The sequence below is a fragment of the Vipera ursinii genome, assembly GCF_947247035.1.
Source record: "Vipera ursinii genome assembly, chromosome: 2".
NCBI classification, from domain to species: domain Eukaryota; kingdom Metazoa; phylum Chordata; class Lepidosauria; order Squamata; family Viperidae; genus Vipera; species Vipera ursinii.
The window spans coordinates 90,030,149-90,057,893 of NC_139513.1; the positions used below are offsets into that span (position 1 = coordinate 90,030,149).

The 27,745-nt window shown below is 40.3% G+C and overlaps 1 protein-coding gene across 1 annotated transcript in view; it reads right to left on the reverse strand.

Moving 5' to 3' along the window:
• Positions 1-11,416: 11,416 nt before the first annotated feature.
• Positions 11,417-27,745, reverse strand: part of ACSL6 (acyl-CoA synthetase long chain family member 6) — a gene marked incomplete at its 5' end in the record, with an annotated part of 91,691 nt that continues 75,362 nt past the window's right edge. The window contains 8 exons of the mRNA XM_083356917.1: positions 11,417-12,059; positions 14,039-14,110; positions 22,549-22,650; positions 23,123-23,266; positions 23,977-24,093; positions 25,817-25,905; positions 26,469-26,541; positions 27,408-27,503. Of these exons, the coding sequence (XP_083213043.1) occupies positions 11,919-12,059; positions 14,039-14,110; positions 22,549-22,650; positions 23,123-23,266; positions 23,977-24,093; positions 25,817-25,905; positions 26,469-26,541; positions 27,408-27,503 (834 nt within the window). The 3' untranslated portion in view covers positions 11,417-11,918. The remainder of the gene's footprint in view (positions 12,060-14,038; positions 14,111-22,548; positions 22,651-23,122; positions 23,267-23,976; positions 24,094-25,816; positions 25,906-26,468; positions 26,542-27,407; positions 27,504-27,745) is intronic.

Here is a 27,745-nt window from a genome sequence, read left to right on the forward strand (position 1 = left end):
CACAAAAGCCAGACTTTTGTTAAGATATGATTGATATAACATATGTGATATATATGATGGTATGATATGACATTATTATAGGTTTCCCCTGCCCTGTACCTCACTATAAGAAGTGGTGCTCATCTCCATTTCCCTAGCCAAGTGAGCCAGCATTGTCCAAAGACATTTCCATGATCATGTGGCCAGCATGACTATACGCCAAGGCACACAGAATGCTGTTACCTTCCCACCTCAGTGGTACCTATTTATCTACTTGCATTTTGTTTCAAACTACTATGTTTGGAGAACTGGGGCAGAACTAGGAGCTCACCTCATCATGCAGTATCCTAGGTCTCAAACTGCCAACAATCCAGTTGACAACCCCTGTGTCTTAACAACTAGACCACTGCGCCTTATATATTATACTATACCCATGGTAGCGAACCTATGGCACGTCTGTTGGCATGCGTGCCGTCGCCACAAACCTAGGCCTTCAGCTAGGTTTTATAAAACTTCACTTTAGGCCTCTGCCACCGTGTGCAAAAAAACCCACACCAGCGATATCCATTTTGCTCTATGAATTCATAGTGAGGTAATCCTAACCCTAAATGGAATTTTCTTCCAATGGGATTTTCCCATGTATTTTACCAGGAAACATAGATAGGGCAGGCTAGAAAAGTAAGTACCCTCCTAACCATACCCAAGAACTCTGAGTTTCTTGGTGATATCCATTTTGCTCTATGAGTTCATGTTGACCTAACACTAAACCTAAGTGGAATTTTCCTCCAATGGAATTTTCCCATGTATTTTACTAGGAAACATGGATAGGGCAGCCTAGAAAAGTAAGTGCCCTCCTAACCATACCGAACCACTCCGAGTTTGTTGGCGATGTCCATGTTGCTCTTTGAGTTCATGGTGACCTAACCCTAACCCTAAGTGGAATTTTCCTCCAATGGGATTTTCCCATGTATTTTACCAGAAAACATAGATAGGGCAGCCTAGAAAAGTAAGTTCTCTCCTAACCATGCCCAACTACTCCGAGTTTGATGGCGATGTCCATTTTGCTTTTTGAGTTCATGGTGAACTAACCCTAATCCTAACCCTAAGTTGAATTTTTCTCCAATGGGATTTTCCCATGTATTTTACCAGGAAACATAGATAGGGCAGCCTAGAAAAATAAGCGCCCTCCTAACCATACCCAAACACTCTGAGTTTGTTGGCGATGTCCATTTTGCTCTAAGAGTTCACGGTGACCTAACCCTAACCCTAAGTTGAATTTTCCTCCAATGGGTTTTTCCCATGTATTTTATCAGGAAACAGATAGGGCAGCCTATAAAAGTAAGTCCCCTCCTAACCATTCCCAAGCACTCCGGGTTTGTTGGCGATATCTATTTTCATCTCTGAGTTCATGGTGACCTAACCCTAACCCTAAGTGGAATTTTCTTCTAATGGGATTTTACCATTTATTTTACCAGGAAACATAGATAGGGCAGCCTAGAAAGGTGAGTGCCCTCCTAAGCATACCCAAGCCCTCGGAGTTTGTTGGCAATGTCCATTTTGCTCTCTGGGTTCATGGTGACCTACCCCTAACCGTAAGTGGAATTTTCCTCCAATGGGATTTTTCCATGTATTTTATCAGGAAATATAGATAGAGCAGCCTAGAAAAGTAAGTGCCCTCCTAACCATGCCCAAGCATTCCGAGTTTGTGGGCGATGTTCATTTTGCTGTATGAGTTCATGGTGACCTAACCCTAACCCTAAGTGGAATTTTCCTCCTATGGGATTTACCCATGTATTTTATCAGGAAACATAGATAGAGCAGCCTAGAAAAGTAAGTGCCCTCCTAACCATGCCCAAGCATTCCGAGTTTGTGGGCGATGTTCATTTTGCTGTATGAGTTCATGGTGACCTAACCCTAACCCTAAGTGGAATTTTCCTCCTATGGGATTTACCCATGTATTTTACCAGGAAACATAGATAGGGCAGGCTAGAAAAATAAGTGCCCTCCTAACCATACCCAACCACTCGTGAGTTTCTGGTGATGTCCAGTTTGATGGCGATGTCCATTTTTCTCTCTGAGGTCATGGTGACCTAACCCTAACGCTAAGTCTATGGTGGCGAAAGTATGGGACGTATTCCACAGGTGGCACGCAGAGCCCTTTCTGTGGGCATGCCTGCCGTCTCCCCAGTCGTAGGCCTTCAGCTGGCTTTTATAAAACTTTTTCACTTTAGGCCTCCGCCGCCATGTGCAAAATAACAGTTCAATCAATCAATTTCAACTTCTCGCAGGAAAAAGAATCTCACAAAGTTGGAATTAATTGACTGAACCTTTTAGTGCGACCCAGTCTGCCGTTACCACCGCAGCCACACCCACCAAATGGGCCGCAGTTTGGGCACTCGGTCTCTTAAAGGTTCACCATGATTGTACTACACATTAGATTCTAGATTATATCATATTTATCATATGTCATATCACATCATAGATCATGTTATAATGACTATTAGGGATAAAAAGGGGATCCTGGGCTACTCCAGTTCTTGAGTCATTTTGTGTCAGGCCTGGCAATTCCTGGCCAGCTTTGTGAGAAAGGAATTCGGTTAGTAAAGGACTGAGGGAGAACACATGAATATATGGGAGCTGTTGCAAAAAAGGACCATGGGGCGGGTAAGCCAATTGGGGAAATTTAAAACAGAATCTGTTCTATAAAACATTTATTGATACAAAATATAAAAACAAATGAAGTACTTCAGAATATATTGAAAAAACATACAAAAAATTCAAGGCTTCTTATCAGTGGATGGCATATTTTTCATGGTATTGTGGTTAAAAATTTTCAGGTTGGCTTTTTCATGGATATATATTTGCATATATATTTGCCAATATATATGTCAATAAAAGTTTGCTGTGGCTTTAAGTTCAGAGAGTCTGTATTCTCATAGAATCCAAGTTTCATTCTATAAAAACAGAAATAAATAAAAAAATACAGGATTTTTTTTTGCTCCATTAAAATTTGAAGTATTAGATCTGAGGCCTGACAGATCATATGGCTCCTTTGCATTATTAAAAGTTTGCCTTACAGATTTTCCTTACATGCAACCAAAAAGTAACATTGTCATCTGAATCCAGTATTGTCAGATACTAAGGGACAACATAAGCAGAACAGTTCTTGCAACTTCGTTATTTTAGAGACATCATCTAAAAAAAAAGCTATACATTTCTAGTTTGTAGTTCATGTTGAATAAGCTAATACATTGTGCTGTGCTGCCAATTTTATAATACTGTCAAATTACTGAAGAAGTTCAAAAATTGTCTTCATTTTCAATACTGGAATTTTGAGTTCACTGAAGAATTTCCAAAGTGTACTTGTGGATATTTTTTTTAAAAAAGGAAAGTTCACACATTTTAAAATAGGCGCTCATTTCTGAACATAATTGAGTCCATAGACAGATTTTTGGAATAAAACAGGATTTTAAAAAATATTTTATTTGTCAAGTCAAGAGGAATATTAACAAATATTATTAACAAATAATAAACCTGACATTTTTTTTACAAAATAAAAGTCTGCATCTTCCCCTTTGCATCTTGTGTACAGTACATGCGGATATCCCAAAATTGAAAGAAAAAATGGTTACTTAGATGTTTTAATTAGTCATCACATTTTTAATCTTCACTTTTTATTGAAAATAGAATAAGTAATATATAAGCAAATGGCTGATTTACTTGCAGTTTATTTCAATGCAGATATGTTGTCCTGTTACATGATAGAAAGGTATGGTGAGGTGCTGTTATCTCACAGGGGAAAAAAACTGAAAAACATGTATTATTTTTCTTCCTGGTTTTCTTGCTTACCACCAGGGTGTATAACTCAATGCAGGATTTTGTGCTGTTTAGTGTTTCTCAGGAAGAGGTCATTTTGGTAGATTTGGATGCTCATGCAATATTAAAAGTTGCAAGTGCTGAAATGTCTCTTTTCTAAACGTGCTAAGGCAACACTAATTTTGTTCTGTTAAAACTGGACACACTAAAACTGCTATTTGTTTAATGTCTTCTTATTTGCTCTGTCTATTCAGAAATAAACTAGAATGTGTTCAGTGGGATGTACTCCCTGGTAAAACAGGATAGAATTTCTACTTGAATATAATGCAACAGAAATACACTAATATTTTTATAATGTCCTGAAGTTGTTGCCCAGCAAAATAGATGCATTATTTGGTTTCAGAATGTTGAGATTAATCCCAAATTCAGGAAATGGAACTCAACTGAGCCTCCTTTAGGCAGATTGGAAGAGCTGCTGCATCGCCCATAATAGAAGATGCTATAATGGAAGGGCAGAAGATGAGCTCTGAAAACCTTAACGGTGAAAATGTTCAAGAACATGACATGTCACAGGTGACAATTCTGCTAGTAGAGATTGAAATGGAGAATACTGCAAGTAACATTGAAGCTACTGGATCCCAAATCCCTTCAGTTGCTTGGATTGGTTTCCTAACCGATTTATTTAGAGCTAGATTTTTTTTCTTTGTTTATTAACTGTTTCTACAAAATCAGAACTACGGTATTTTTGCAACTGTTCTGAAGTTGCATAACTATATTTTTAACTTGTATTTTATGTTTGTCTTTAATAAAACAGCTAAATGTAGCAATTTATTTGGGGGGGAAAATAGTTAAGCAAAATTCTCCAATGGTAACAGTAGGAATGAATAAGGTGAGTGGAGTTTTCCTTGATGTGGAAATGAGCATAAATCAAGATGCAATATTTTTTTAAAAAAAGTTTACTTAATAAAGTCTCCTTTCCTCCTAGTAGAAACTATTTTTAGTCTATTCATCATTACTGTTTTGCTTAACCTGTCTAGCAAATTAGGAAAAATAGAAGGAAAATGCTCAATCCTCTCACCTGTGGAGAAATAATAATTAGGAAGGAATTCCTTTCCTTTGGTATTGACTTGAGTATTATTCATTGATTTTTTTATTTTGGGTATTTGGTAGATTTGCTCACTTTTTTGTTTTTAATAGGAATTCATAGGAATTCATAATGTCAAACTTGCGACATCACATGACGTCGCGCAACGTATCGGAACTTTTTCCCCATTGCCGGCAATGGGGTGGGCGTGGTTTCCTGGTGACACGTCCGGCCCACGGGCCAGCAGTTTGACGCCCCTGCAACCTTTTCTAATGTGAACTGATATAAATCTAGTGCAAGCCTCATCTCCTTGAGATGTGTTTGCAATTCAACACCTAGAATTCTCCAGCTAACATACAGTTGAAGATTTCCAGGAACCATTGTCCCATCATATCTGCAGAAGATGGAAGTTGAGGGAAATGACAGTATTGTTCCATCCGATTTCAAAGTGTAGTACATGAAGTACTTAGCAGTGTGGAGTGAAAAGTAGCTTGATTTAACTTTTTAAGACTAGGCTTTACGGCATGTTTGCTTGCTTGAGCACTGATCACAAGCAAAATGACAAAAAGGTTGCTTCCTTCTACCTTTGTTACCAGTAACTTTGAAGGTATTTTTTTTAAAGTATTGTTGCTTTCTACTGAAGAACATTCCCAGTGAATGAAAGGATAAGTTTGGTTTATAAAAGGGCATCAAGCAAAGTATGATGTTTCTACTAGTTAGTTCAGGGGTCTTCAAACTTGGCCCTTTTATGACTTGTGGACTTCAGCTCCCAGAATAACTCAGCCAGTTAGTTAGTGGAAAGTTCAAATCGAAGGATGACACATTAAAATGAAGCTAGAACATGCAGCACGCTGGCATAGTGTCATTTAGAGGCACGTGGCCTTCTTAAGGCAAATTCTACTAAGCAACAACAGTTCTATCTTTAGTGCAAGTTCAATTAAAACTATGTAAGAGGAATGTAAAGAAAGCAAACCAATATGCAGCTATGGTATGAGCCATCTGTATAATAACATTTTCCATGAGACATCAGCACATCTGTTAAATTGCTCAATTTCATGCAAAAATAGTATATTCCTCTAAAATTTACATTTCATTTCACATGTTTATTTACATATAGATTTGTGCTTTCCACATATTGAAAACCAAAGACTATTTTTTCAAGTTGATTTGATGCATGCCAAGAAAACTGAAGCTATTTTCTGATATATGCACTAATAATTTAATCCCCAAAAATGGGATTTTGTTAAGTCTTACAGGCAAAGTGCCATAAAAACTTTTGTAAAGGATTTTCTGCATTTCTTTCATGTAAGATAAGTTCATGTTTCAGTTCAGGTTTTTTTATTTTCCCCAAAATATTATATGGCCCAAGTGAAACTTTAAATTTTACTTACATAATCTCATTGATATTTTGGAGGAAAGTCTGTGTTAGCAGTATACTGTATATTTATAATGTAAAACTATGCAACATTTTTATAACTAGAATGGCCCATTCTTCTTGTGAGAGATTAGTCTCATCTCTTATTTATTCCTACATGTTCCTCACTCAACAGTGAATATCACAAATATACTAATACAAAGTTTCTAGTATGTCACTCAAACATCCACTAGACATAATTCACTTATGCAACTTATTAAGCAATGAACATCCACTTATGATTCATTGAAGGGAGAATGGCTACTTTTATGATGACCAGGATTTCATAATCACTATGAACCCAATTTTAGTTTACTGGTGTGTAAATTTAGACTGATGAACTAATTCCATTATCTTTACTATTGCTTCTAGTGATATATTATACAGCATACTGATAGCATCTTAGACTGAAATTATTAACGTTGGTGCCAACATTTTAATCTAGAATAATTAGAACTTTTCTATATCCAACAGCAGTTGTAATGTTAAACTAGTCATACATACTTACATACATACAGAGAAGAGCAACAAAGATGATTAGGGTTTGGAAGCTAAAACATAAGGAACGGTTGCTGGAATTGGGTATGTCTAGTTTAATGAAGAGAAGGACGAGGGGTGACATGACAGCAGTGTTCCAATATCTCAGGGGTTGCCACATAGGAGTCAAGCTATTCTCCAAAGCACCTGAAGGCAGGACAAAAAGCAACATATGGAAACTAACCAGAGAGAAGCAACCTAGAACTAAGGAGAAACTTCCTGACAGAACAATTAACCAGTGGAACAACCTGCCTCCAGAAGCTGTGAATGCTCCAATACTGGAAGTTTTTAAGAAGAGACTGGACAGCCATTTGTCTGAAATGGTGTAGGGTTTCCTGCCTGAGCAGGGGGTTGGACTAGATGACCTCCAAGGTCCCTTCCAACTTTATTTTTATTATACTTAATAAAACTGGTTGATAACAAATTGTGCAATTCAAATAAATCTGCTGTTTAACGGAATGCAAATGTATTCCTTTGAAGACCAACAGCTCAACCTACACATGGCTATTTAATTAGATATTTTGATTAGGGCCTTAGATATTTTTTTCTATATATGTATCTATTTTTTAAAATAGGACCAGGTGAGCAGACAAAATCACTTAGGAACCTCCAATGTACTTGCTGTCCACCTGAGATAAGTTCAACAGCAGGCAGAAAGGTTTTATATGAGCTCAGCAAGTGTACGTGCAGCCAAATGTAACAGTGGTGAATAAAGACATCAATAAGCAGCATTCAGCCTCCATAGGTGGCAGCATCTAGTCAATCTTAGCTGGTCTCAAACAAGTTAGAATTGAATCTAGTTAATCTTAGCTGTCTGAAACAAATTAGAATTGAACCTAGTTTGGTGGGTAAACACCAGCAAGCTTCATGGCTCTAGGCTAGCCTGGGAAGTTAAAAAAAAATACATAAATCCTTTGATGGAATAGCAAACCATTGTGTTGTTGCCAAGATGGGGATAGATCCCAACAACACAGGGACTGAGCTCTGCTTCAGGGGTTTTAACAAAACAAAACAAGAAGCTCTCGTGCTAGTCAGTACATCCAAGTTCAATATTTTCTAAATCTAGGGATAAACCAGCATTGTTGCTCACTGTACAGAATAGACAACGTGTGTTGCATACTTCCAGAGCTTCAGTGTTTAGTTTTTAGACTTCGTCTAATGCACCTATTTTGCACACAAGCCCATACCACAAAACAGCCTTGCTTCTCATTCATGTAACTGTTATATACAGCAGATTCTGACCAGAAAAAAATACAGTACTGAAAATTCAGCCCCCAGCTGCAAAAAGTCACTCATGCTGTGCTAATACGGTAATAGTTTGTAGTGATAACTCCCTAAACTACAATGTTCCGATTTGCCTTATGAATTGACTAGGAATAGACTGATTCTAAGTGGATTTTTATCTTTTGATCTTTCACTTACATAGAAATATGAGACTATCCTGCTGGTTCGGACCAAGACCCATCTTGTCCAACATGTGATACTTTTAAGGTACTCTTGAGCAACAGATAATTCTCTCTCTCCTGCTTTTGTTCCCCTTTGAAGACATGCTGACCTGAGACCAGAGGGAACATCTGAGTCTTCGAAATTGATAGCACTTGATAGATTTATCCTCCATGAATATATGCAACCCTTCTTTAAAGTCATCAATGCAATTTAGTCTGTTTCTTGCAGTAATGAATTCCTTAGGTGAATTATTTGCTAGGTGAAGAATTGGTTTCTTTTACCTGTTCTAAATCTTCTACCAATCAAGTTCATAGGATGACTCTTGTTTTTAGTGACTTGAGAAAAAAAAGGAGAAAACAATTCTCCCTTCCATGAATGATTTTGTACACCTCAATCATTTCTTTTTTTTCTAAGCTAAAGATTTCCAATGTTCTAATATTTGTTTGTAAGGAAAGTGTTTGAGCCCCTGATAGTTTTGGTTGTCTTCTGCACTTTTTCCAGCAGATCTTGACCACAATTTGGAAAAAAAATCAAATGTAATCAGAACCATCTACAGCAGGCATGTCCAATCCACAGCCCATGGGCCACATGTGGCCCTAGACAGCTAGTAATGCAGCCTTTTAACTCTATTACATGATTTATATACATTAACTATATTATATTTTATATGTGGCCCAGAACAATTCCTTTTCATTCAATGAGGCCCAGGCAATCCAAAAGGTTGGACACTAATAATCTATAGTATTTCAGATGCAGATATAACCATAGCATTTATGAAAGGGTATTACAGTATGGTTTTTGGCCAGTTTTATTTTCAATCCCTCTGCTAATGATCCATGGCATGGAATTTGCTTTTTTCTAAGCTGAAGAACAGTGATTTGACATCTTTATGAAGCTATACATTAGGCCCAAGTTCTTTTTTTTATTAGTTACAGACAGCTCAGCCCTTTTTAAAACATATGTTCCTTAAAGGTGATCCTGAGTATACAGAACACAGTTTAATCACTAGGTTGTTAGGATGCTCTAAGATTGTCTTTAAAACAGTTCCAGTAACTGTTGGGGAAAAGGAGAGGATGTACAACTGAAATAAATATATTACTTTAGATAAAAAAGCATAATCAAGCAAACAATTTCCTCTCTATAAGAGCATTTTAAGATGTTGCTTAATTTATTCTTTAAATCAAAATTTAATTCAGATAGATTATATCCAACATATTCCTAGGTGCTGTTTTAAATAATGCTAAACCTTTTAATAAATATATAAGATTGTACTTAATAATTCTAAGTAAAAAAGGTCATGACAGACATTTCTGGCAATGCTGAATTTATATAATCAAAATAATATACAGCTTATTCTGTATGCCAGTTTTCTCAAAATATTAGTTGTTGGGAACTTAACATAAAAATAATTATCTCCAAGCATTATAGCAATCTAGCTAAAAAAAGGGGAAGATATATTTCTACGTCTTCCTGCAGTGAATATATAAACATTAAGAGTCTCCTTTATCTATTATAAAATTACAGTTTAGGTTTGGATCTAAATTAATGGAACTACTAGCTACTTTTCAGTGTAGATTGAAGAAACTATACCAGCCTATCTTAAGCATACCATATGCTAAATTCCAGCCCTCATAATCCCCAGCTGGCATGGCTATGACACCTACTTGGGGAATTTGTACAAACAATATTAATCTTCACAGTCTGTATGGATCAGCTTAGGGGACACAGCTGAACAACAAATTTTGAAGTATGAAGTAAAATCTTTTAGTTAGGCGATGAAGAGATTGGAAAACAGACACAAAATGTACTTTTGCAACAAGACTACTGGAACAAATGAACAAATTCTTCTTTTAAAGAATAACTTAAGTTAATATAAAAGAGATATGAATAAATGCCCTGCCTACATTTTTCATTTTTTCATTCTGTCCCTTCTTTAAAAAAAATAATAAACTGAATTTTAGGTATGAATATTCCAGCAAAATGTAACTTAATTTCAACCACTACTTTAGCACTTTGAACTTAGAATAAACCATAAAAAGAATAAAAAATGAGACTTGCCTTAAAAACTGATTATACTAACAGTTCTACAGGGCCACATCTTATTTAGTATATTTGTAAATGATTTTGCTTTCAAGTCTGTAGAATCAAACCCAATACTATTAAGTTTTCAATTTCCACAGAAGAACTAATGTCTGATGCATAGGAGTCAAGCAACCTTTTCTTTTTAGATAGTTTCTCCAAAACAGTTAATTTCTTCACGGAAGCTCTGATATTGATTTAAGTGAACTATTCACGGGCTGAACACAGAAAGGAAGTCTCAAATATAGGACCAAAAGATTTCTAGTTTTTGTATTGTTCATTCAGCCAAAGGTGGATAGTCTACTTTAAAATACCTTAAAATCTGTTACTCGAGACCCACCAATTGACTTAAGAAACCCCACATCCTCTTTATATCATTTTAAATTATTTCTCCAGAACTCTTGAAAAAGTGTGTCAAGAACACTGAGGCCTTCCATATTTATTAATATATTATTAATAATATATTATTAAATATTAGATCCCCAATAATCTCAGCAATATTTACATGAGTGAGACTGCTCAGAATGTCAAGATGCTGTAGTCTAAAGTGGTGCAAAGGGAAAACAGGCACTCCCCCATTCTTCTCTTAAATATCTGGGGAAAAAATATTTAGAGTAGGAGCTATAAATGAAAGTTATACAGCATGTTCATAAAAACTAGATTTCCTTTTATAAATTTCAGTTGGGTAGCTGCCAAAATAGACAGCAATCAACATCTTTCAAAAGTGTATCCAGTAAACAAGTCTTGCCCATTTTGAAAAGTGTGAGGCCCTATAGTGACAATCACAGGTTAGCATTCATCTAGCATGTGGCACTAGATTCAGCATATTTAATACATATGAAATACAAGTTATTCCTATGTGTGAATTGATTACCCCCAACAAATTCAATTTTTGTATTGCAGAGCATAACAGCTGCCATTTAAAAAACAATTACACAATTCCAGCTTTCAGTTCTCATATCAGGTTAATAGATTTATTGTGGCTTTGAGCATCAAAGAATATTTGAGGTAGACTACTAGCCTTTGTCAGATATCTCCCTGGAATTTTAAGAGCTCAGTTGCAATGAGGAATTCTTGGTTACATATGCACTCAGTGGTAGTTGGGAGGACAAACTCTTAAAGAAGATGGTGCATGATGTATACCTGTGAATCAGGGCAAGAACCTCCTGCTTCTAAAGAGTTCTTAGTAGTATCCATCCAGAGAGACATCTGGAAATCCTACAGATTGCACGGCTGAATCCAGATTTAGAGGAGCATCCCACAAAAGCAGATTTCTTTCCTGTTTGCTAAGGAAATTTTGCACGCATTAATAAAGAAAGGCCTGTCAAATACTTTCAAGGAGTGGAACTTTTTAAAAGTTTAATGGTTGTCCAGTATGGTCTATGCAATCTTCTAGGACCTAGAACTAGATGGCAAAGTATTACTCGGTGACCGTGTCTTCAGACAGCAGAAGGCTCATGTGGAAAGTCAGATGCTTATTCATGTCAACTGCATCCTTCCCATTTTCAAAATTATCCTAATATTGCTACAGAGTACATTATTCTGAAGAACCTTCCTGTGCTGTCAGATGCAGATACTTGAATAAAGGTCTTCTATTTGTTTCTTGAAGTATTCTCTCAGTTCGGGTCTCCTGGCTTTTAATGTAGGTGTCAACAAACCATTTTGTACTGAGAACATTTCAGAGTGGATGTAAACTGCTTTAACCTGAAATGTAAAAAAATGAAATAAAATTATACAGGTGTAAAAGGATCAAAAGGAAAAACAAAACTAAATCCCTATGTGAAAACTCCACTTGGTTGCTTCCTGAAATTTGCCGATAAATTGTGGATTTTATTAGGCAAAGCAAACATAATTTACAACCTTTCTGACAAAAATTACATTCATTGATTCCAATTGATGAAATATGAATATGCTTTGTTTTACTCTGGTTTTGTATGAAGCAAATGCCTTTGACCTGCACTATATGCTTTATTTTTATTGTATAATCACTGACAGATGTTTATGGTTGACCTTTAAAAAAAAAAAGCTGAGCCCAACTGTTACTTTCATTTTCTGGCAAGATATACATTCATTCATTAGACTATTTAACCCTGCATTCATTTGCTTCATCCCAGTTTTCCTAAATAAATAAATAAATTTAACTTTATTTTGCTACCAATTTGTACCTTTTCATTTAGGAATCTGCATTTTTCTCTGTGAGTAAATGCTGTTATCCACGGAAGGCTGTTTCTCTCTCTTTCTCTCACTCTTTCTCTGTGTATAGTCCTTATTACCAGTATAATAATAATATTTAACAATATATTCTATATTAACTTTTATTATGCCCACACAGATCTTTTGGGGTGGGTATTTATACTAAATTTAAATGGACTCTAAATTAATTTAAATGGTAACCACTGTTACAAACATAAGACTCTTAGACAGCCTAGACTAAAACAATCAATGCAGAACTGCTTCATACTCAAAATCTAGAACCCTTGATATAGTTATGCAAAGGCCTGAACTGCAGCTAATATTTATTTATTGTACATGTTTAATGTTATATGACTTAGATTTATTGTTTGTGTTTTCTGCTGTAAACTACTCAGAGTGGCATTATTTGTGTTCATTTATTTATTTTATAAATAAATAATATATTTTGCTCATGCTCTCACTTGGCATTTCACATTTATCTTTTTGAACAGACTTTTAAAAATACATATAAAAAATCAAAATAATAAAATGTTCTGTGGCCGAAAACGATTTAAAATATTTTTTATCTTCCTATTAGCTGCAAAGGACTGTCACAGGAAAACATGCTTTTGCAATATTAAAAATACTTTCAGTTTTTAACATTGAAATTGGTTATGTGTCCTGTAGTTATCTTTCTCTGGTTTAAAAGTCTTATCATATATCACATTGATTTCTTCCAATGAAGGGTGCATCAGTCGGTTTTAATCTGGCTCTGCATGCCATGCAATATATTTTGTGCACTCGAGCAGCTTGTAATTTAATAAATTAAAAAACAATTTGTGACAGTGGTGAAATGCAAGATGGTAGAAACATAAATTTCACAGAATGGACCTAGACCAGGAGTAGGCAACCTTGGCTCTTTTATGACTCGTGGACTTCAACTCTGAGAATTCCTGAGCCAGCCATGCTGGCTCAGGAATTCTGGGAGTTGAAGTCCACGAGTCATAAAAGAGCCAAGGTTGCCTACCCCTGACCTAGACATTCTGTCAGGTAAGTCTGTATGGGATTATATCCCAAGGGATTTTTTCAGTAAGTTCTCTTCCTCCGCCCTACGGGTGTAAAGTCCCCATTAACAAACATCTATTTTAAGTTCTGTAAGTCTGTTACAAAACTATCTATGCACCTATGAGAAAATAGTCTATGCAGAGAACAAAAAGAACTGCTGTATTTTCTAGGTCAGCTATAAGAATTAAGGGCCTGAACTCACTTCCCAGAACTGCTTTCAGCTTATTTTGATATGTACTATCTATTACAAGAGTTTTTGAAAGTGACTCTTATACCAATTTAAATAAAGATATTTTAATAAAAATAGAAATGTCAGTGAATATATGGTTGAACCACAAAGCACAGTGACACATGTGAGGTTTTACATAATGCATGCTAAAATCTCCTGTTCATCTCCAAAAGGAGTTCATCTCATTTTAGTCATCAAAGTTATTTTCAGTATTTACCTGTTCAAATGAATAAAGTCCGCTTTCTTTTCCTAATCTCACCATATCTTCCATTACAGCGTCTTTCAGCTCCTAAATAAGAACATAAGACATTTATTTATAGCTACGAAGCTCAATTTAGCAAGAAGAAAAGATTAATGTTCAAATACTTTCCTCCTTTTTTTGTGCTGGACAGGTAGCAGGGTAGGAGGCATGGAATGCCTCAATCAAAAAGGTATGTACCACTTTAAATCCCAACGATTCTGCACACCCCAATTGTTAATTCTGGCTTCATTCAAGCATCACTTGTGGTGGCCTTTAATTGATTTAATTGAAGGTTGTACCTCCTTGCCCAATAAAAAGCAATGTTCAAAAACCTTGGTAGAAAGCCCTGTAAACAATCTCCAAAAAGACCCCTTCATCTTTATTTTTCAAGCATGCATGTATGCGTGTACATGCCTGCACATCACACACAAGCTGAACTGTTATTTGGCAGTTGGAACTGAATTTCTAAAGCTTTCATTTTCATGCTGGATTTAGCATTAAGGCCTGAAAGAATTCATGGGCCAATGCACACATGATGGGTTACCTTCTATTACAAGGAAAACAGTAATTCAAATGCTATATAATTTGCCAAGGTTATGCCAGTTTAAATGTATAATGTAATTCCTCCACTAGGCATTTGGTAAAGGCAAGCTCCCTAGCTGACCCAGTTTTAAGTATTGTTTACTTTTAAAAAAGAGCTATGGGACATCATTCGCTATATGATAACTGCTGCAAGACTATTATATGCACATAGATGGAAATATTCTGAAATACCCACAATGGAGGGGTACTTAGTAAAGATGATAGAACTAGCAGAGATGGCAAGAATGATTTGTCTGATTAGGGAAAGAACAATGACCTCATTTATTACTGACTGGAAACCCCTTATGGAATTTTTTGCTGTAGAGAAAAAAAAAGAACTTGTGATTTATGGGTTTGACTGTTAGAAAGGCTAGATTATGGAAAGAAGGAAATTATGATGTAATCTTAAGAGAGTAATATATATAGTACAGGCATTTGTAACTGCTATTGAATTGGAAATTGTTTCTTTATATTGTTTTCTTCTCTTTCTTTTTTCTTATTTTCTTCCTTATGTATTCACTTATTTCTTTTATCCTTTCTCTAAAAGTTGTATTGCTTTCATTATTAAAAATTAACAACTTTAATAAAAATTATTTTAAAAAAGCAGCTGTAATCCATACTTCCTGAGCATTCTTAACTATGCATTCCTTTCTCATCACCCCATCCCAAATTCAAACAAGAGTCAGAAATGTTTGAATTTTCCTAACTTCTCATACTGGCCTAATCTGGCTTTTCCCATTTTGTGTCTGGCATTTAAGAATGGAAGAAGTTGCTTTATACTGAATTTGAACTCTGATCTGTGGAAAGCTGTTGTGTCTACATTAACAGATGGGGTAGAGTGGATGGGGTGGAACAGAATAGAATCTTTATTGATGTATTGATTTAGTCATCTGACCATATGAAAAGTATAAAACCAATACAAATACATATACAAAGATAACAACAGGACAATAGTTTGTCGCCCCTACATTTAAATCCAATCTGTCCTAAATAGTGTCCTCTCTGAAATGGCCTTTGATATAAAGTGTCCTTGGAAGGCAAAGGTGATCAACAACCAAGTACTGGAGCACATAACACCAGACACGTCACTAGAAGAAAAAAAAGTCATGAAACTGTGTCTCAGTTATTTTGGCCATACAAGGGAATTCATTGGAGAAAGCAATAATGTTGGGAAGAGTTAGCAGTAAAAGGAAACAAGGCCAAAAAATACAATGGCTGGACACCATCAAAGCTGACACCAGCCAGAACATAGAGAAACTCAAAGAAAGCAGTGCAAGATTGGAAGATTTAATTTAATTTAATTTAATAACATTTATATACCGCCCTTCTCCCTGAGGACTCAGGGCGGTTCACAGGGCAGAATAAAATAACCAATACAAACATTAAAAACAGATTAAACAATTGCCCAAGTTAAAAACAATATGATACAACGCTAAAAACCCCCAGAAAAATTAAAAAACAAAAAATAAAACAACCCCAACACTCCCCCTCAGGCTAGGCCGGCTTGTACAAACAAAAATGTCTTGAGATCGCGGCGAAAGGAGCGAAGATCGGGCGCCATCCGGAGCTCTACCGGTAGCTGATTCCACAGCTCCGGAGCGCCCACAGAGAAGGATCTCCCCCTGGGGGCCACCAATCGACATTCTCTGATCGGTGGCACCCTGAGGAGGCCCTCTCTGTGAGAACGCACAGGGCGCAGGGAGCTTGATGCCGGCAGCAGATGTTCCCTGAGGTACTCCGGCCCCATGCCATGGAGTGCTTTGAATACCGTTACCAGTACCTTGAATCTCACCCGGAAGACAACTGGCAACCAATGCAGCTCACGGAGCAGAGGTGTAACGTGGGAGTATCGGGAGACTCCCAACACCACTCTCGCGGCTGCATTCTGTACCAGTTGGAGCTTCCGAGTGGTCCTCAAGGGCAGCCCCATGTAGAGAGCGTTGCAGTAGTCCAGACGAGAGGACACGAGCGCATGAGTGACCGTGCACAGATCATCCCGGCTAAGATAGGGCCGCAACTGACGCACCAGGCGAACCTGTGCAAAGGCCCCCCTAGTCACGGCTCCTATATGATCTTCCAAGGTGAGCCGTGAATCTAGGAGGACCCCCAAGTTGCGAGCCCTATCTACGGGGGGTAATAATTCACCCCCCATAGTTAGAGGTGGAATGTCCGAATAAACCCGGGATGAAGATATGCAGAGCCACTCAGTCTTGTCGGGGTTGAGCTGGAGTCTGTTCCTCCCCATCCAGACCCGAACCGCCTCCAGGCAACGGGACATCACGTCGAGGGCATCACTGGGGTGGTTTGGGGTCGAAAAGAAAAGTTGGGTATCATCAGCGTACTGATGATACCCAACTCCAAAGCCACGAATGATCTCACCCAGCGGCTTCATATAGATGTTGAACAGGAGAGGCGAGAGGACCGACCCCTGAGGAACTCCACAAATGAGAGACCTCGCGGTCGACCTCTGCCCCCCTGCCAACACCGACTGCGAACGTCCCAAGAGATAGGAGGAGAACCACCGTAAAACTGTGCCTCCCACTCCCAATCCCCTGAGACGCCGCAGCAAGATACCATGGTCGATGGTATCGAAAGCCGCCGAGAGGTCTAATAGGACTAGGACAGAGGAATGCCCCCTGTCCCGAGCCCTCCAGAGATCATTCACCAGCGCGACCAATGCCGTCTCCGTGCTGTGCCCGGGCCTGAAACCCGATTGGTACGGGTCTAGATAATCCGCTTCATCCAGGACCAGAGGGAGCTGATGCGCCACCACACTCTCAACAACCTTCGCAAGAAAGCGAAGGTTGGAGACAGGACGAAAGTTATTCAATACAGCAGGGTCCAGGGCAGGCTTCTTGAGGAGAGGCCTCACCACCGCCTCCTTCAAGACGGCGGGGAAGATACCCTCACTCAAAGAAGCCGATATAACTGCCTGGAACCAGCTGCGTGTCCTCTCCCGGGCTGCATAAACCAGCCAGGAAGGGCACGGGTCCAATAAACATGTGGTGGTGCTCAGCCTCCCCATGATCCTGTCCACTTCCTCCGGAGTCACAGAATCAAACTCCTCCCAGATGATATCGACAAGACCACCCGTGTCCTGATCGTCAGACTCTGCCCAGTCAGAGTCCAGACCGGTCCGAATCCGAGCGATTTTGTCCGACAGATGTTGGTTAAACTCCTCGGCACGGCCCTGCAAGGGATCCTCCCTCACCTCCTGATTTAGGAGGGAGCGAGTCACCCTAAACAGGGCGGCCGGGCGATTATCTGCGGACGCGATAAGGGTGGCGAAGTGGTTAGACCTCGCCTCCCTTATCGCAGCGAGATAAGACCTAATGTAGGCTCTTAGTCGCAATCGGTCGGATTCGGATCGGCTGGACCTCCAACCGCTCTCTAGGCCCCGTCTCCGACGCTTCATCTCCCGAAGCTCCGCAGAGAACCATGGAGCTCGACGGGATCTGCACCGGGTCAGGGGCCGCAGGGGTACAACTCGATCAAGAGCCTCAGTGGCCGTCCTTTCCCAGGCTTCCACTAAGGCATCTGCCGAGCTGTGAGCAAGGGAGGCAGGTGGGGACCCCAGAGCTGTCTGGAACCTCTGGGGATCCATTAAGCGTCTGGGGCGGTACCATTTAATTGGTTCCAAACACCCACGGCGGGGGGTGGCAAAACGGAAGACCAGTCGCAGGAGATGATGATCGGTCCATGACAGGGGCATAATAATTGGAGAGCCCCCACCAAGATCATCTAACCACTGTCCAGATAAAAAAACTAGGTCAAGGGTGTGGCCTCCCTCATGAGTCGGTCCCGAAATTACCTGCGTCAGGTCCATGGCCGTCATGGAAGCCATGAACTCCCGGGCCAACTCAGATGATCCTCCCAGCGATGGTAGGTTGAAATCCCCCAAAACTATAAGTTTCGGGAACTCAACCACCAGCGCAGAGAGGACATCGAGCAGCTCAGGCAGGGCTGCTGCTGCATGACTAGGCGAAAGGTACACCAGCAGCAAGCCCAACTGCGCACCAGGGCCGCATCTCAAAAAGAGAGACTCACACCCGACTATCTGAGGAACAGTGGCCTCCCGCGGACACAAGGTCTCCCTCACAACAACAGCCACACCCCCACCCCTACCCTGAGCCCGAGGCCGGTGCAGCACCCGGAAACCTGGTGGGCAAAGATCAACCAGAGGAATCCCGCCCTCTGGGCCCAACCAAGTCTCCGTGATGCACGCCAGGTCCGCCTGCTCACCCTCGACCAGATCACGAACGAGAGGAGCCTTATTAGCGACGGACCTGGCGTTCAAATACACCAGCCGGAGCTCAGGGGGCTGCACACCCTCACTCCCGGGACCTTGGGGTAGAGCCAGAGGGTCGGAGTGCCTCACCGCTTGTAAGTAGCGGAGAGGCCTTCCCTGAGATCGATACGGCCCTCTGCTCCTCCATCTGCTGCCATTCCCTGATGTCGTGGGAATAGGTAGCCCCACGACCAGCCCTGGAGCCCCGGAGGTGACCGACCCCCGCTCCTCCCCCCAGCAATCTCCATCGGCCCTAGCCAGAACAGCGGTAGTTGGATAGCCCCCCTTATCCAAACAACCAAAAGAACCCTCCCGCTTCCCTAACCCCCTAAAAAATTTTGAAAGAAAAATAATCAGGGGCCTCTTATTAGGTCTACGACGAAGGCCCCTACCCGTGCCCAGCCAACTCTCAGGGTCCCAATAAATGGGCCCTTCCTCGAGGTTATAATCGGCTGGCAAGGCGGGTCGCACCCAGGAGGGGGGAGCACCCCTGAGGGCGCATAAGTCCGTGGACGAATATTTAAAGGAAGGCATAAATAGCAGTCCGAATCGTAGGCAGTCCATAGATGATAGTCCATGAGGAGGATCTATTCGGAGAGGGAGTCCCAGGCCTCCGTCCAGCCGCTGCCACTCAGCTGGATAAGCCCCCCGGGCAGGCCTACCACCGTCCTCTCACTACGGTTACAGAGCCAATTCTCGGGGGGGGGGATGGAAGTCTGGAGCAACCCCACTGGGTATGGCCTGCCCCATAGAGCTCTCACCTCTAGGGGCAGGAGATGTAAATTCGGCCATCCTCTCACAATGGCCCATACCCAGAATTCTCTGTCCTTTGGGGTATAAGGTGCAATGCGCAGTCGATTGTAAAAAACAAAAACAAACCATCATAGTCAATTCTGATGACAGCCAAGACCCCCGTTGTCTCGTCATTCCCAGAGGTTGTAACTGACCACCAGTCCATAGGCCCTCAGTTTGATAATTATTGGGGCCTTCCAGACTGTGGTCAACAAAGATTGGCTCCCCCAGGTCCATTAAATTCCCCGCCGATCTTCCAAAGTCCTTCAAAATGGCCCAAGTCCACAAGGCCCCACTGGGCTCCACCGGGATCAACCGGCTAGCCCAGGAACCTTCAGGGCCATCAGAAGCAGTGGGGGTGCCAACCCATCTGGGATATGCAAAACCAACCGGGGGGCCGGCAAACCGGGCATAACACCATCGCTGAGTCATCGAAGCCGCTGCCGCTGAGCCGCTATGGACACAGCCGCCGCCATCACCGTAGCCACCGTAGCCATCAGAACGCCGCCAAGGCCGCAAACAATCCGGGAAGAGCCACCGCCACCGCCGATAAGAAACGGACCAAAAAGGTCCAGGAGGCAGAGGGACAAACGGTTCGATAAAAGCAGGCCAAACCACAATAATCGATGGTAAAGTGGCCCGAAAACGGCCCGGGAACGCCGCCGCCGCCGCCGCCGCCGTCGTCGTCGCCATTAGGCTGATGCAGGCAGAAAGCAGGCAGAAAGCAGAGGCAGGTCGGTCGAAAAGAAAGCGGTAGAAAAGGCAGGCCACGCAGGTCGCAAACAGCTCCGTCGCCGCCGTCGCCGCCGCCGTAGCACCGCCGCCGCCAGCCGCCGGGAACTCCAAACGCCGCCGAAGAAGCCAAGACCGCCCGACATAGCCGGAAACTCCCGACGACCAGCTGAGCAGCTGAGCAGAAAGCAAACCGGCAGCCCAGCGAAACGCCGGTCAAGCTGGTAAAAAGACCTAGACAGTTGCAAAATTCATTGCTGCCACCCTTCCCCCAGCCCAGGGCATAAAGAAAAAAGCCCTGAGGGGCTCCTAAGACGCCTATCTTCTCGGACCTGCAGAGCTCAACCTCACACGGCCGCCCGCACGGCCGCCATCTTAGATACGCCCCTTAGATGCAGAGAGACCTGGCCCCACAGAATCGCCAAGAGTCAGACATGACTGAATGATAACCATCATCATCATAAAGAGTGCAGTCTTACTAGTGATGTAGGTTCATTTCCTGCAAAGGGTAAGACTGTTTCTCCTGCGTGTCCCAGTATTTTTTAGTTTTTAAATAAGAATCTAAATAAATTCTCCTTTCTGCAGAATGTAGTTTACAATCAGATGATATGTGCAATGTCTTCAACAGCAGGTGTACCACAGATAAATCTTTCTTCAAATGGAACTCGATGACACCTCCTACATTTTACCACAGAACTCTAATTCCAGAATCCAGAGCAGACTTGATACACTTCAGATCCCTTAAATTAAACAATGGTATCTAACCAGGTCCAAGAAACATACCTTCTCCAGAATGATACTGTGTTTCCCTGAAAATAAGACACAGTCATATATATTTTTTTGCCTCCAAAAGAGGCATTAGGTCTTATTTTCGGGGGAATGTCTTATTTTTTCCCCAGGAGCTGTCCCATGTGCCCTGCACCTGCTTATGAGGCCACAGGGTTTTTGCTGCTGCAGCCGTAAGGCCTGTTGCATTGCAGCTGCGAGGCATGTCCTGCTATTATTGCTGCTGCCTCGAGGCGCATCCTGCCATTGCCATCTATTGTGTTTTATTGCCGTGAGGCCCATCACACTGCAGCCATCACCACCAATGCTGCCACCGTGAGGTGTGTTGTGCCGCCGCGAGGCCTGTTGTGCTGCAGCCACCACCACTGTCAGGCACGTCCTACGACACCCCTCACAGCAGTGGCAGCAACGGTGGGATGCACCTTGTAATGGCACAACCCACTTTGTGGCAGCATGATGCACCTTGTGGCAATGGCAACAGCAGCACAACATGCCTCGCAGTGGTGGTAGGATGTGCCTCACGGCAGTGGCAACACTAGGATGTACCTCTCAGTGGCCGCAAGAACAGGATGCACCTCACAGCAATGGTGGCGAGATGCGCCTTGCGGTGACAGCACCAGTAGGAGTCCTGCGGCATGGTAAGTGGGTGTTGGGCTCATGGGGCAGCTCCCCCCTGCCCCTGCCTCATCTATCCTTGTGTCTTAGCAAATAAATGGAGTTAATTTTCGGGGTAGGGCTTATATAAGGCCTACCCCCCAAAAATCAAGCTAGGTCTTATTTTGGGGGTAGGTCTTTATTTTCGCGGAAACACGGTACCTATTCATTAACCCAATAGCTCCCACCCCAATTAAGTTTCCTTGCTCCTTCCAGATACAATTATTCTCCCAGGATTTGGGAATGGAGCTCTGTTGTTTGCTTTTATTATGGGTTACATTGACTGAAAGTTTAAAATTCTACCTCTACTGATCTTTGGTTTTGATAGTTGCTTATAGACATTCTGGAGTTAGGTGGCCTCCTAAATAAATTAATGGTTTATGTGAAATGTTTTAAGTTGTACCACTATTATGACATAAGATGCTAATTCATAGAGCATGAATGGTGTTCCAAACATTTGACATATACAACTACATACACATAGCCTAACCCTTCACTTTAACAATAGCTGCCTTCCACATAATTCTTTTAGTACCCTGGCAAATTCTGATCCCACTAGTATTTTCATCTTGCCTTTTACTTGCATAATCTTGCTAAAGGAACATTGTACTTCTATATTTGGAGTAGAGAACAAAAGCAGAAGATCACATACTGTATTGTTACAAAGCTCTGTAAAAGTTCCATCAAAGCCCCTTTTCTTGGCCCAGCCTGGCATGACTTCAGCATCCGGTACAACTATCCCCACCAGAAAGGCCTGCAAGATAAAATTGGAAGCCACATTTGTGACCAGCTTTTCAGCTTAATCCTATAATCCCCAAATGGTTAAACTAGCCATTATCAAATGAAAGCAGATGTATGTTTCATGCCCAAAACAATTGAAGTGGGTCATTTCAAATCTGAAACCGTTTTGCACATCTCCACTTGCTACATATTCTGAAATGCCTCTTGCATCAGCAAAATAGCACTTTCTAATAACTGAATTTATTCCAAAAGACTTGTGGCACCATCAGGCGATATACGGTATATTCTCCACATTATACATTATACTGTACCTATATTTCACATATGTGGAAAGAAAACAAATAATTATCTTGAGACAACTATGCCACACTCGTAATACGGAACTAGTGTACCACAGAAGAAAACAGCTATCTGAATTAGATAGGAAGTCACAATAGATATTTCAAATTACAAAACAGGAAAATTATAGAAATGCCAAGAGTTACCTGTAAGCTATCTCCGTGCACATATATTTGGGAGACAGGTTCACTACGAATGTAGATATTTTCAATTTTTTCTGGTGCAATGTATTCTCCCTGAGCCAATTTAAATATATGTTTCTTTCGATCGATGATTTTGAGTGTCCCATTCTGTGAGCAAACCACCAAAAAAATTATGTTGATCTAAGAAAAATTATTAGGCAATAGAACTATACTTAGGCAATATTTCAACTTATTTTACATTTTGGGAATGGTAAGAAAAGCTAAAGTTATCTCCATGGTTTAGGAAAAGTGGCAGCATGTGGTACAACCCTATACTTAATAGAAAAAAAATCTGCTATTATGAATGAGACTGCCCATTTAGTAAATGGTTTTGGGATCACAATCTGACATTACATTAAATCACATCCATAGTCTGTCTTTCCTCTGAAGGTCCCTCAACAAGAGAGCCAATATGTCGTAGTGGTTAAGTTTGCAGGACTGGGGAGATTTAGGTTCTAATCTATCCTCAACCACAGAGATTTGGACATTTGTGGTCAAACTCTGTAATTCAACCTACTTCACAATATTGGAATTGGGGATACAGACTGAGCTCATGGAGAAATGGTAGACCATAAAGCTAACAAACAAGAACAACCTGAATTACCAAAAGGGTGATCAAATTAAACCCAAATTTCTCTGGAGAAATCCTGATACTTTCTTGCTACATTATAGTATCTCATCATCTATATACACATAAATATTGGTGCCCAACTCATTTATCCCTTTATCATTTCCAAACATATCCCAAATCAATGAAGATGTAGCTTTTCAACTTTATTCTTAATACAGTAATGAAAAATTAGCAGTTCAGTACATACAGACAGCCACTTTCCAATGTCCCCTGTGTGAAGCCAGCCATCCTTGTCCAAGGCTTCAGCTGTTCTCTCTTTATCTTTTAAGTAGCCCTTGAAAACATTGGGACCTTTGACACAGATCTGAAAGACAGAGCAACATGCTGCTTACCAGTAAGAGTAGTAAACAGCTTGATATTTACAAAACAGCTGATAGATGCAATGAGAACTAATTAGGTTATGTACTGCTAGACTAATATGGCAATCTCCCATAAAGCACTTACAGACTGTAAAGGGACTTCAAGCATTCATTTGGGCTGATAACCCAACTGCTTCTGGGCAAACCAGTGCTGCCAACCTTATTCACCATTGCCTGTAAGCTGCCAAGAGTTGTCTGAATTTTGCAGAGTAGAACTATTATAAATAAAATTTGGATAGAAATTCAGCAAGTACTAATCAATACGGCATACAGGTTTAATAACTAATAATAATAATTTCAAAATAAGTGGAGCACCACTTGAACACTGCTGGCACTGACAAAATCACTACCAGTCAATTGCAAAAGGCAACTTTACTCAGAACAACTTACATCCTGTGACGATGCCTTTAACATCGTCAACTTCCACATCTGCCTATCCCAGGTCCTTGAAAATAAGTGAATGAAAATGCCAAATCCTGACTAAATACCTGGCTGACTATGCAACAAATCAAAATAAATAATATTCTTAACTCTGACAACAGGTGAACAACTGTTCTCTGCTCTACTATCACTATTATGCAGATGGACCTTGGTTAACAATGGTAATTGGGACTGGAATTTGCAGCACTAAACAATGAGGTCGTAATGTGCAATGTCATGTGACTGCATTGCTCAGCAATGGCAATCCCAGAAGTTCTCATTGCCATCATTAAGCAAGGACTCCTGGCAACTTCCTGCTGACTTCTAAAAAGCAAACTCAATGGGGAAGCTGGTAGGAAATTGCAAGTCCCGGGGAGCTCGGAAGCAGGCAGGCAGGTGGGCAGGTAACTAGACACCATAGCCCAGTGTGAGTGCAATCAGGAAAGATTGGGGATTCCATTTTCACTCCCAGAAACCCCCCTTTTGACATTCCTTTTAGAGAACCAGTTCTGGCGCAGCAAAAGCAAAAAGGATTTCTGAAAGTGCCCGAAACTCCTGAGGGTCCTTTAAAACCCTCTAAGAAGTCTGCAAAATCAAAATCATTTGCCAGATATTGAAGATATTTGCAACAATGTAAAATAATGTCACTCTTCTTCTCATTATTATTTATTTGTTAAAAGGGATTTTTTGTGAATCTGTTAGTACCTAATGGATTTAATACTGTTATTTTTACATAATTCAACAAATATTCTACAAATTCATCAATGTAAAACTTTAATATGGTAAATATTAATAAACATAACTCACACAAACACAAGCTGTTTTAGGGATTCTCCATAATTTTTAAAAGTGGAAAGGGGGCAGTGAGAAAAAAAATTACGAAAAGCACACTACAACAAGAAAGCTTGCAAGGACTGACTTTCATTAGTGCAGAAAGATATAATGGGTCACCCTAAAACCTACAATGCTTTAATAGTGCAGACAGGAATTTATGTTCCTTTCCATATCAGTTAAGAACTTTCTTGTTACTATCAAGTGGATAGTAAACTTAAAAACGTTAAAAAAAACCTTTAAAAAAGAACATTTGCTTTACTTCTAGCAAATTCCTTTTCAACCTACTGTAATGGAACATATTTTGAAATGGTCTATTTTGGTTCCTATTCTACAGCTCTTATTTATAACAAATGGTGCGTTTAAATCTGAAGCTAAGAAACAGAAATGAAGAAGAACCAATACTGTACATATTACCTCTCCCTCCCGTTTGGAAGAAAAGTAATTTAATTCTTCAACATCCACCAGTTTAATTAAATTACAAGGCAGAGGTGCTCCAACGTGGCCTGAAAATCAAATTAAGAAATATGTGGTTTTCTTCTCTTAAAAAGGAACAACAAAGAAACAAAAGAAAAAAACCCACAGCAGTTTGTTATCACATAGCTATCTGCATATTAATAAAATAGTGGAAGTCAAGTATGTGTAACTGAGTGAGAAAATTAATTACAAAATCACAGTATCTAACAGTGAGATTGGTGGAGGAAACAGCCTATACACCCACTGCTTGTCTCTTCCTGAAAATTATTCCCAAAAAGGGGGGGGGGAACAGTGCAGAAATAGAGCTGCAATTTATCACAAATATTGAACCTGGAATCCCAGTAAGCTACATAACTAGAGATTTACATAACAGCATTTTGCTTAGCATTATTTATACTTTCCACTGGAGTAAATTATTGATTAGTTTTAAAAAGAACTTGCCTGTTTGGCAGAGGACATTAAATGAGTCAGAAGCAGCCTAAATAGGTAACTGTCTTCCAGGCCAGCATGTTTTAGGATTCTGGTCTTGGTGCTTTCAACCTTACATGACCACATTCACCTGTCTTTTATGAAGCTCCTGCCTCCTTGTTACCTGATGTCCAATCTCCTGGAGTGGTGAAGGTACACCCAGCTGTACACTCTGTTTGACCATAGCCTTCATAAACCTGTCAAAGACACATTATTTAAACAAGACACTAATGTTAGCATTTTATTTAAAAACTGGGAGGAGTAAAATTCACTGACATTACTACTGTATGAGCCAAACTTTTGGTTCTTGATCGTAACAGGTAAATAAAGAAATTAGAAATGGTGGTTAATGTTCTTTCTTCTTATAAACTCAGAAAGTGGAAAGGGAAAGGTTTTTTGGGATTTTGTTGCTAAGCCAGGAAAAAATTAAGCGGCTGAGAGCTAAATTATTGATATCCGCCAATAATAACATTTCTGAAGGTAGGCTCTGCCTGGACTGAGGAAGAAGTATTTATTCCTGTAAACAAAGGAAGAGGGCACTGTAAGTCAAGGCCCAAGATGACCTTGAACCCCTGAGAGTTTGAATATGTGTCTACTATGTCAAAGTCCTGGAAAGAAAGCTTGGCTTGTAGACAATCCACCTGGAGAACACAGATATATTTATCAAATTTGTATGCCTCCCATCTTGCCAAAAGTGACCATAGGTGGCTTAAAGGCACTGAATAAAATGCACCATAAAACATTAAAATAATAAGGGTCTTAAATTTAAATTAAAGATAATTTCAAGAGGGTAGCTAATCAGCAGAACTGGAAGGCAAAAGAATGGTAACCATAGTAATTTAGCTTCATCCTGTAAAGATTCAATCCAATAATTTGGCTAAAGTTGAGGGAAAAAGTCAAATCTGGCCTTTCCTATGATTCCTATAAGACATAAATATCCTTATAAGAAACTGATCTTGTTAGGATAGTTACAATTTCTATTATGAATGTATCTGATCCCCACCTGACCCTTAGGTAGAATTACAGAAAAGGTACATCTGAATGATTCGCTAGTACATCCTACCTGACATCCTAACGCCGCTCGGAGGAAGCCCAGAACTGTAGGTGAAGCAGGGGCAGCTCCAGTAACAATCATCCTAACACAACCACCCAGGTTTGCCTGTTAGATAAACACAATTTTGAAATACAACATAGTATCAACCTATCCTTATTTATTGCTGTGAGAAAATAGTGAAATTCTCCATATAAGCAACCCGACTCCACACAAAAGTAATTCCATCTTTGCTATTCTTTCACACCTAGTTCTTCCAAAAGGCTTTTGCAGGGAAATGTGCGAGTCCAGAAGCTCTGGCACCAAAGATGGTGGAAGAGCTGGTTTTAGATTTTCTGCTTTGCTAGAAA